General features: G+C 42.5%; 1 protein-coding gene across 2 annotated transcripts in view; it reads left to right on the forward strand.

Moving 5' to 3' along the window:
- Positions 1–5804: 5804 nt before the first annotated feature.
- The window catches only part of LOC145458244 (matrilin-1-like), a 74177-nt gene continuing 67884 nt past the window's right edge, over positions 5805–12097 (forward strand). For both annotated transcript variants that reach the window (XM_080336571.1, XM_080336572.1), the window contains exons 1-2: positions 5805–6053; positions 8852–9003. In XM_080336571.1, the coding sequence (XP_080192697.1) occupies positions 5839–6053; positions 8852–9003 (367 nt within the window). In that variant the 5' untranslated portion in view covers positions 5805–5838. The remainder of the gene's footprint in view (positions 6054–8851; positions 9004–12097) is intronic.

The raw sequence follows: 12097 nt of genomic DNA on the forward strand, positions 1-12097 counted from the left end.
GCCATTTAGGCGCCTATGGACAATATATGTATATCGTATATATATCGAAGTCGGTCAGCATAAAGGCAGTCCTTTTCCGCCAAGGTTTTCTCGTTCTGGCACACTTCTCGGAGTCGCATGTTACATGGCCTGAAACTTCATATGTCTTGGTGCGTCATGGTGTGATAATGGCTGACGCCGAGATGCCCATTTCTATAACTCATGCGTATTATTTCTTGGAGGAAGGGTATCCAATCAGCAAGAAATATGTGACCATGAAATGGCGCGCAGCGCGAAATTTTTTTGAAAAAGTTGCCTAAATTTCCAAAATAATACTCTATAATTAATGCTAATTCACGAAAAAATTGTGGGCCCCCTTCGAGCTTGGGCCCCCCATCTCAATTGGGGGCTTGGGTGTGGCAGTTAGGGTCATGGACGCCAATACAGCCATTTCAACGTGCCATCGCCCCCCTATCGCCCCTTCGTCCGTTTTCGCCCCCTATCGCCCCCTTGGCTATTTTCGCCCCCCTGGACCGACAAATCGCCCACGTTGGGAACCACTGATATAGGACAATGGTGTAACGGCCCGCGGTTTTAGGATTGGTAATGCTTTATTACGGAGCTTCAATCGCAAACTGCAACGTATCGATAACACAACATGAAAAGGCCTTGCGCCGGCGGTCACACGACCGGTCAGCACGACGTCCAGCCCAGAAGAAGGATAATATCACGATTACAAGAAACCACGTTCAGAGTTCATGGCCACATATACAATAACAACAAGGTTAACAGCAGTACTACGGCTGCTACAGAAGTTCTGAATCTGTACCGTTGTTGTTGTCGAACTCGACTCGAACCCGCAACCCATTGGCGTTGTAGCTGTGGAATATACCACTGCGCTATCTCGCCACTAATCTACCTGCTGCCTGAAATTCGTTTCTATACTTGATACTATAATTATAATAATATGTACACAACAGAGTTTCCAGAGACCTGTTAAACAGTCAGCAACGACGTTGTACCACGCAGCGGCATTCTCTTAAATCAGAGTCCAGACGCGAATACCCGAATATCAAACCAATAACAGTTTTAACTGGAGCATATCGAGAAACCAGAAAACATCTAAAAATTAGTTATATTAACAGGACAGAGACGATGCCATGAGCGAGGTAAGTAACCAAATTAAGATGTAAATGGAACAATAACGTGCTCGTAGTTATTGCGTTCAATATAATCAAATTCAAATATGTTGCGGGCCACAAAATATGATTCGGCAAGCCGCGTGTTGAGAACACCACCGTAGATTGATATGCCATACTTTGTGGTGCGTAGCATGGATTTATCAATGGACCTTGACATCCGCCTGATTTCTCAATATTTAGCCAAATCCGGATCCATACTTTTGCTGATAAGGCCCAGAGATGAGCGGATTTGAAATTTCTATGTCCTAATCCAATCCAAATCCGAAGCTTCAAATCCTAATCCTAATCAAGAACTTTCGAATATTCGAATCCTAATCCTAATCCTAATCCGACTCAATCTTGGAATTCCACTTAAAAAAGCTATAACTAGGACCGTAACAGCACTTCGTCAGCCCCCCTCAAAACGTTGGTCTTGCCCCCCACCCCACATGATAAACAGAACTTCTGGGGGGCTTTGCCTCCCAGATCTCCCTACAGGCTGTACGCTTTTACCGCTACTTATCATATGCATTTAGTGTTCGTTTGGTGAGTCAGCTTTTCTCGCCCAAACACGCCAAGCGCGAAAATTTTCGATAATTCATGATAAAATCGGTCAAAAAGATACGGAACTGCATAGTGCATATATATTGCTATCAATTTAGTGACCTCTCTGCTCATGTAATCAGATTTACCGGTAGAGCTCCAGGCAGTCAGGACTGCATGCTTTGACTTCACCAGACTTACTAGTGGCGTAACCTGAGTTCAGGTTATCCAGGCTACCGATTACCGCTATCAAAGGTTACCAGTCACTAGTAGGGCTACCGATTTCTGATATCAAAGGTGACCGGAGACAGGTAACCGGGGGCTATCGGTAATCGGTAAGGCTACCGATTTCTGATAGCAAAGGTGACCGGAGACAGGTAAACGTCCTGTCACTGCTGAGACAGGTAAATTTACCTGAATTTTTCTAACAGTGTGAGTGAGGTGTCTTAGAAACTGTAGGGCCGTAATTAATAATCAAACATATTCGGTCGGCGGACCCTTTGGTATGACTTCGTTACATGATGATATTTCGTGACTCCTGTCTGCTACATCAAAAAATATAGAATCGCCCAAACGTACTAAACTATAAGATCGCACGATTTCAAATTGGTATTTCTTCACTGGCATATAATTTTCCCATGTGGGATGGTATTTGTCTCGTGAGGTTCAGATTGCGAAGACAGGAACATTTGGCGCCAGTCATTTAGGCGCCTATGGACAATTAAACCTACATGTATCTTGTATATATAACGAAGTTTTCGGTCAGTATAAGGGCAGTCCTTTTCGGCCAAGGTTTTCTCGCTCCCGATCGTTCTGGCACACTTCTTGAAGTCGCATGTTACATGGTTAGAACTTTATATGTCTTGGTGCGTCGTGGCGCGATAATGGCCAACGCCGATATGCCCATTTCCATAAATCTTGCGTATTTTTTCTTGGGGGAGTACCCAATAATGAAGATATTGTGCAACTTGGAATCGCGCAGTACGCGAAAAATAATTGAAAAAGTTGCATAAATTTTCAAAAATTACCCTATAATTTATGCTAATTCACGAAATAATTTTGGGCCCCTTCGAGCTCGGCCCCCCAAAAAAATTAGCAGTTTGGGGTGCGGTAGTTACGGTCCTGGCTATAACCTCTTATGCCTATACAATTCTGTAAAAAGAAATAAAACGCTCAATGAGTGTGAAAGCACATGAAGTAATAACTTCGAAAACTTTATAAAATCGTTGTATGACGAAAAACTTGGTCTTCATTCGGCAATGGGTAAATCCAATCCTAATCCTAATCCATTAAAAATAAAATCTCAAATCTTAATTCAATCCAAATCCGCTCAAATTTCCTAAATCTGGTTTTTCCAAATCCTAATCCTAATCCCTGCTCATCTCTGATAAGGCCAGACTAGGATCGGAGCCGGATACACACCATTTTGCTACGCCCAGAGTCATGTTTGTTATTGTTGTCGGGACCGGAATCATCCTGAGGCCCGTACGAGAATTGGAAAAAATCTCCCTAAATTTCGCTGATAAATCACGACCAAATTATCGAATCTGGATAGTGCCACTCTTGGCTTGATAAAATTTATCTCCTCATTATCAAGTTGGGATGAATTCGACTCTTCAATTATGCCCGTCAAGGACGCTAAGCGATACCGTTTCTTGCAACCAAAATGTCATGCCTACAAGGTCAGTGTCGCCGCCAGGGTCTGTAAATATTGCTTGACACAGAGTTTACAATCGCGCAATAACAATGATAGCATCTCGACGTACGTATACATTGTACAACTATAAACATTCAAATATTTCGTTATTCTGACTGCACGAATTGAACTATCAAGTTCTGCTGATTCTGCCGACTGCTTAATTTGTCCATTGAGAGGCAGGACCAACATTGTGAAGTCGCAATGGGTTTTTGCTTTACAGCTGATTGAATGGAGATAAACTGTTGATGAACTGAATTGACCGTAAACCACACTGGCTGAATCCACCTTTACAGTCCACCCGTATTTCGGTCTTGCACGCCGTCGAGTTGCCGTATGCTGATTCTGATTCCAAACAATAACCAACTTCGTATTGCTATTGAATTTATGAAAATTAAGGTAATTATCAGAAGTATCTTCCGTGATGTAAAACGATCATATTTCGTTTTCACATACACCATATCGTGTGCTAGTCTCGGTCAAAGAAAAGACGCAGATTCTCTTTTGGTATTTGGTCAAGGCCTAGCTAGATAAAGAACTGGCATATTGCTGTTTTCGAAATGTATTAACGCGTAACAATATGCATTTTGGTCAGTCAGCAAAGATTACGCTCAGGAGGAGCGTGTCCGGCTTTTATCCCGGAGCAAAGCGTCGTTCGAGTTCACTACAGGTAGATTGAGTGTAATCGTAATATGCATGGCAAGGTTACACAGCTCTTTGCTATAGAATAGATGAATACGGCGGTTCCTCGCGGTACTGCTTTCCGTAAATTCCGCAAAACTTCAGTAGTGAATGGAACAGGAAATAGGAACGTATTTCTGTTGCGTAGGCGCTCGACTTATCATGGGAACGACTAGTAAATGAAACCTAATGACATGACGTAATTATGTCTCACCTGCGCGCCTTACCTATAAAGTGAATACGAATTCGCTTTGATATCTTTGCTTTCGAGTATCTGAACCAATCGTAAACAGATAGCGCTTGATAGATCTGCAGTCTAATATAATGTCTTTATTTCTTAAGTCCTTGCACGGCGACAGAATTGACATGGATTAGCTCAGTGCCGAAATCGCCGGTGAAAAGTTGTCATGCAGGTATCGATAGTGAAATCCACGTTGGACTCGTGCGCGAATATTGTGATGACATGTCAGTTAAACTCATTTGCGAGATTTCCAGCTTGGAAGGTGTATTGACTGATCAGGTCAGAGAGTATAGCGATTAACAGTGGCATAACGTTGATGCAGTGTTTCAAAATCCTATCACATTTACAGGCTGCTAAGGATATTCTGAAATTGTACCGCCTGCATGTTTGCGTGTCATATGAAATTGATCTATTTTCGAGAGTCATGAGATGGCGAATTCATTTATGATGGTTTCATTTATCAACTCCTCGAAATGACAACATTATATAACTTAACCAGAAGCATCCATGAAACAGCAACAGTATTTTTTATCAAGCGGACAATTCTGACAATGACTTCCATGCCGGAACATTGATGTCCTTCGGGACACTATTTTAATTCATCGAGAATAAAGCGTAAATTCGTGACTTGGTGAATTAGGCATTAAAATAACTATTATTATTATTATTATTATTATTATTATGAAAGTGATGCATTAATTTTGTATTCTTAAATACGAAAATCAATGTTTCACTGAATGTGAGCATGAATTGTGATATACCGAGGTTAATGAATCTGGTATTATCTATAATTATTGCTGGCGGAATTACTCAAATACGACATAATTGATCTGATTCAATTAATGAAATATCTTTCATCTCGATACATAGAATCGTACTATTTACACCGAAAGAACAGTTTTAGAGCTGTGTAGGGACAATATTTACTACATAGTCGTATTGATATATATATATGTCTTCTCATGCCCCAACATATCAGCCCATGGTCGCGAGAGAAAGGGATTCTAATCCAGTGGGATTCGCAGTCTTGCTACTGCTAATTTACCAAAGATCAACTGACAGATTCCAGAACCCTCCTCACAACGGCAACGGAATGTTGGCAGGTTTGTGGTGCTCTGGAGTCACTGTCACCGGGATCATTGTCTTGACATTGTTGCTTATGCAGTAATTGTGGATGCTGATTATCGCGTGGTGGCTAGTAGGATAGTTCAATAGTTTATTGCACGCTGGATATAGCGTCTGGCAATTTCCTCAGATGCGAAAAAAGATTAATATTTCCATGTTTGCGTGGCCGCGCAGCTGTTTATTACTCTTCCTAATTATTGTTATCTCTTAGCACAAGCAGGCATTGTGTATGATTGACTTCGAATTGATATTTCGCCAGTGCACTTTCGAGGGTCTCCAGTCGTTTAGTTTTTTAGTTTTAATATGTGGTCGCAATAACTCATCGTTTATGCAGAGCGTGAATGTAATGGAAATAAGAATAAATTACTAATATCCAGGTCTCATTTAGAATCATGGAGAGATTGCATTATACTTTATTACTTCTACAATTATGTAATTTCCCTGTACTGGACGCTTTTAACATCGAAACCTCAGCAGCCGCCCGACGCGGTTTCGTAAAAGGAAATGACGAAAGCTCCGACGACACAGTCACATCCAACAGGGAGCCATTTTTTGGATATACCTTTCGCGGAAACGCTATTGAACGTGATGGGAGAGATATTTTACTGTAAGACAGCAAACTGTAATATCTTTTCCCCCGTGCGTTACAAATATGAGTATATGAGATGATACCCTCGTTGTGATAACCGTGGAGGCAGGAATTACTTTGCAAACTAGGGCCATTCTGCATAAAAGAAACATTGGGTACTGAATATATGTTATTCCTGTTAAAAAGCACAGGTTGTCAAAGTACTTTATTCAAGTAGAAGCATCGCGGCAAAGTCCTATTACAAGTAGAGGTAGCGATTTCGAAGATATCTCAAAACTAGTATAAGATAAGTAGAAGAGGAAAAGTTCGAAAAGTGCTCAAGTAAGTAATTTTAAAACGATTAGGTCGAGTGGTCGCATACTTTTTGCACTTAATCGTATAGGTGGCTACTTTCGACATTACTAGATGAATCTCTGCCACCAGCGCAAACTTACTATTGACATTGTCACTACAAATGCCTGAAATCTTTAAAAACAATATTCAGTGATACAGGCTCAAGTGCATGCGGTTCTTATGAAAATTTATGGCAAAAGTGATGCAGACGTATCCCAAACATACTTTGGACCAGTGGTTCCCAAACTGTTTCGGCTTGTGGCCAATGTTCCCTCTAAGCTGTGCACGTGCGCAAATGCGCAGTGCTGAAGCGGTCTCTGCGCACAGAAAATCCGAAGTGATGTTTGTTTTAAGTCGTTGCGCACTGTTGTCCAAGGGACCACGCAGGCGCGCAAACTCGTGAAAAATTTGAGGGAACATTGCCTGGGGCAAATAGTGTTATCGCTGAAGTCTGACACCGAGGTACAAGCGCGCCCCACAAAGGTAAATATTGCGCTCCGTGAAGAAATGAGACTTTGCAATCACGTGCGCCTAACGAAAAATCTTTTCTTTTGGTATGGTCTCGTACGCGTGAGCGATACTGATATCATTTCCATAGCGCATTATTTTCTGGGAATGGCGAAATAACATGGTTTAACAAAGTTATAAATAACAATAATGAGCTACCTCGAAGTTAATCTGCGAGAAACTAGCGCATAGTCTTCTCCGCGTGGCATGAACATTGCGCGAATTAATTTTGTCAAATATCTTGATTATTGGGTACCCTTCCCACGACAAAAATACGCGTGATTAAGAGAAATGGGCACTTGGGCGTCGGCCATTACCTTGCCACGACGCACCAAAACATATGAAGTTATAGGCTATATGTGACATGCTACTCCGAGAAGTGCGCCAAAACGATCAGCAGCGAGAAAACCTTGGCCGAAAAGGACTGCGCTATATGCTGACCGAAAACTTCGATATAGATACAATTATACATATAAGTTTAATTGTCCATAGGCGCTTAAATGGCTGGCGCTGAATGTTCATGAGCTGGCGATCCGAGTCCCACAACAAGACAAATGCCACCCCGCAGGGAACATTATTTGCCAGTAGAGAAATACCAATTTCAAATCGTGTTCGTCTCATAGTTTAGTACGTTTGAGCGATTTCAATGTCTTTTGACATAGCAGATAGGAGGTCACGAAATAGCATCATGTAACGAAGTCATTATACCAACGGGTGCGCTCGAAGATGTTTAATTAATATTTAGAGGGCCTATACCTTTTCTAACACACCTCACTCGATCAGCTTTACCGGTAAATCTGATTATGTGAGCAGAGAGAGGATAAAAATGGATAGCAATAGATATATGCAATTCCCGATCATATTGACCGATTCAATCATGAATTACATAAAATTTTCGCGCTTCGCGCGTACAGGCGACACACCCCAAACCGGCACCCGATGTAGATGATGAGTATCGGCAAAAAGCCCAGAGCCCGACGGGGGTCTGGGGGGCAAAGCCCCCCAGAAGTTCGAGTTATCACCTTATGGGAATATGGGGGGGGGGCTGGTTGCGCACTATTGTCCAAGGGCCTGCGCAGTGAGTTAACGTGTTTGCGCAGACTCGTGAAAAATTAGAGGGAACATTGCTTGTGGCACACTTAGGCCGAGAAAGGATGCTTTAGAAAGATCGATGCTTTTATTATAATAACAGAACATATACAACAGAAAGAAGGTTGAATTCTTTACAAACTTACCCGCATTTTGTCATTAATTCTAAGCAGTGTCTCTCGTTTACAGCTTTTAATTTCACTCAAAAATGAAAAGCCATGTCATGTAGCCATGAATTTGCAATTTTTAACACAATATTGATTGTTTTTCTCCGATCATGGAATGGGATTTGATATAGTAGACAGCTAAAGAACTCATCCAATTCCCTTTGAAGAAATAGCTTTAAATTTTAAATGGCCGTTTTCGTAAATCAAGCTGTTCTTCTGCGAAAAGATAGCTTGCTTTATTAGGATGCCATATCTGGTTTCATTGCCACTTGTGTGTATTTATCAGCTGCTGAAAAAGTTTGAGCGTCTTTAAGTCGTATATGCAAGTCTTCAGGCCTTTTTCAAAATATGTATACAGTTCTTTTCCAAAACTCTAAAACTGTTCGAGGCTCACCTGAGAATATGAGGTGGCACATAGTTTGGGAATCACTGCATTATACAATTCAAAACATCAAGTGTATAATATAAGTAAGGATGTAGTGCAAGTAGGTTAAACCTATACCTGAGTGCTCTGAAAACGTGGAAGTAGCCTACTTAGCTAAAGACCACCTCTATTTGTAAGTCCATTTGAACGTTCTCGCTGGTCATCTCTATCACTGAATAAGCATGGAGGACACATAATGCAGGTCACGCGTGGGCAAGCCCCACATCTCGAAATGAGCCTTCACGTAGGCTACGTACAGGAATGCCTGAACATGAGTCGCATTTCGAATATTTCAGAGTTGCGGTGAGTGCGCCGTTGCAGACAACGGGAGATTACACAAGCACCTCTACCGCGAGTGAAGGAGGAGAGAGAGTGCCCCTGGGCCTTCGTGCGAGTGGATCCCGCGCTCTGAAGCAAACGGAGTCTTTGGGAGTTCTGTACGCTTGCGGTATGTCAGTTGTGGCCGTAGTTGCCACCAGACGTAGTAAAAATTGCCATGGTTGACCCCAAGGTTGTATTGACTTGAGTCCGACTCGAATGTGGAGTATTGGTGTTGGTGTGGTAGTATACGCATCGATCACTCGGCACTATGCGTCCCTCCAGGGTAAACCTTTATTTCTAATGGCCGCAGCCTTACATAAAAACGCACGTGGTAGGCTACACCAATTGTCGCTACCCTATAACACAGGGGCGGGCAACTTCTCCAGTCGGCGGGCCGGAAATAGGAAAATTAAGTATTTGGCGGGCCGGATTGCTGATTCGATACATTATTCGCCCATTTATCCACATATTCAAGGAATCGTATTTAATGAATGTGCTTTAACGACAGCATTGTCACTTCATAGCCATTTCTCGCCGATAATGACGAGGACAATGTGGATTTGAGCTGTCATATAGGCGCCACCATGTCAGGTTCTCTCTGATCAATCAACACACCGTGCAATTCTTCATTAAGATTTCAAGGCGTTCGATAAGTCCAGTACCCCAAATTTACAAAGATATCAATTCATTAGGGTGGAGTAGGTGACGAGATAGCGTCGTTGTTCAACTGTGTGGCCTATAATTAATCTCGATATTGAATTCATGCGGCCTGCGTCCTCTTCGAAATTTGAAAAGTGGCCTGCGACCCGTTTTGAGTTGGCAACCACTGGCATAAGCGGTGTCTTACAAAAGCCTAGAAGTGTGCCGTGCTACATGTCGGCAGTTACGGAATCAAAAATAAGAAATATCAGCCTGGTGTAAATGACCATTGTAGTCGACAAACACCTTGATTACCGCAAACGACATTTGGGTTGAGTACATGGTAAATGCCGATAATGCAAGTCTTATCGCTTGGACGAGCTCCACTCTCGCACGCTGCGCATACACGTATATCATAACATACAGTCACTAAAATTGGACATAGTAAGCAAGTAGTGGGGAATATCGGCCGACTGGGGCTGCGGGCCACATTATCATGTAAGATGGAAAACATTCCGCGGGCCGGACAAAATCCCTTCGCGGGCTGGATCCGGCCCGCCGGCCGTATGTAGCCCGCCCTTGCTATAACATAATGTAGAAGCAAAAACAAGCAAACAATCAATCAATCATTTACGAACTATATAAAGGTCTAGATCAGTGATTCCCAACCGCGGCCCCCAGATAGCCTTTCTGCGGCCCCCACACAAATATTGAGAAATCGATTTATGAAAAAAAATTAAATTTATAAAATACTCTTGCATGGCTTGGAGTTTGAAGTTTTCAATTAGGGTTGCAGAAAAATTTTGAGTATACTGCTAAGATTACGTCACTGCTGTTTCAATGCAATGTGCCCTAAATTTCCAGTTGAACGAGCAGTACCTATAGATATAGGTATAGATATAGGTATTGACAGGACCGTAACTGCCGCACCCCAAGTCCCCCAATTGGGGGGAACGAGCTCGAAGGGAGTCCAAAATTATTTAGTGAATTAGCATAAATTATAGAGTATTTTATGCAACTTTTTCAAAAATTTTTCGCACTGCGCGCGATTTCAAGTTTCCAAGTGCCTTAATTATTGGGTACTCTTCCACCAAGATAAAATACGTAAGATATATAGAAGTGGGCATATCGGCGTTGGCTATTACCGCGTCACGACGCACGAAGACATATAAAGTTTTAGGCCATGTAACATGCGACTCCGAGAAGTGTGCCAGAACGATCGACAGCGAGAAAACCTTGGCTGAAAAGGACTGCCCTTACGCTGACCGGAAACTTCGTTATGTATATACAAAATACATATAGGTATAATTGATAATTGTTTGGGCGATTCTATATTTTTTGATATAGCAGACTGGAGGTCACGAAATAACATCATGTAACGAAGTCGGGTCGCCCGTCCGAATATGTTTAATTATTATTTACTGGCCCTACAGTTTCCAAGACACCTCACTCAGCTCTACCGGTAAATCTGATTACGTGAGCTGAGAGGACAAGTAGCCTAACTGATAGCAATATATATGCAATTCCCGATCTTATTGACCTATTTTATTTTGAATTATCGAAAATGCGCTCCACGCTGGCTCACTAAACGGTGATTCTGATTTCGTGGCAGAAGCGAACAACGGGACGGGGGTCGGTTTATCACCCCATGGGAGCTCAAGGGCCTGACGAAGTGCTGTTTCGTTCCTGCCAACGGGTATACGCCCGAAGATGTTTAATTATTATTGAGTGGTCCTACCTTTTCAAACACAACTCACTCGGCTCAACCGGTCAATCTGATTACGTGAGCAGAGAGAGGATAAAAATTGATACCAATATATATGCAATTCCCGATAATATTGACCGATTCAATCATGAATTATAGAAATTTTTCGCGCTTCGCGCGATTAGTCGAGAGAAGCTGCCTAAAACGGACACCCGATTTAGATGATAAATAGCAGTAAGCAGTCATCTAGCCTGGGGAGGGGAGGCTGGCGGTATTCGAACTTCGGTTTATCACCCTGTGGGGGGCCCAAGAGCAACGTTTTTTTTGGGGGGGTGCTGACGAAGTGCTGTTACGGCCCGGGGTATTGATAACTAATTTACGGATAGATGTGCAACAAGTGACTCACGATTGAATACGCCGAGATGGGTACTGCTTAGCCGGCATAAAGCAGCATAATTGGTAGTCCTACAGCTCGCGATTCGCGACCCAAGCGTCCGAATAATTTGATATGTCGGTGTTTATCGACAGCAGGTGTCGCACTGATTCCAAAAATACGAATTGAAATCTCGCCAGGGCAATAAAACTACTCCGAAATAGCCAGCAAATGTTGATTGTTCTGAACAACGGGAGCGCGGCAACACAAATGGCCAATGGCGTCAAGCGAATGATCGGAACAATGCGAATTTTCATATTTTGATGACTATTTTGGGTTCCTTTGATTGCCCTGGTATTTGTGCGGCCCCGACCGTACTCTGAAGTTCTAAATTTGGCCCTTCCACCGAGAAAAGTTTGGGAACCACTTGTCTAGATGCAACTAATTTAAGCCTGAGAAATTACTACACAACACACGCCGTAATAAGTACATAAGGCCAAAGGT

The sequence above is a fragment of the Botryllus schlosseri genome, chromosome 16, assembly GCF_051294905.1.
Source record: "Botryllus schlosseri isolate E-star chromosome 16, Bs_hap1, whole genome shotgun sequence".
In the NCBI taxonomy this organism is placed as follows: Eukaryota; Metazoa; Chordata; class Ascidiacea; order Stolidobranchia; family Styelidae; genus Botryllus; species Botryllus schlosseri.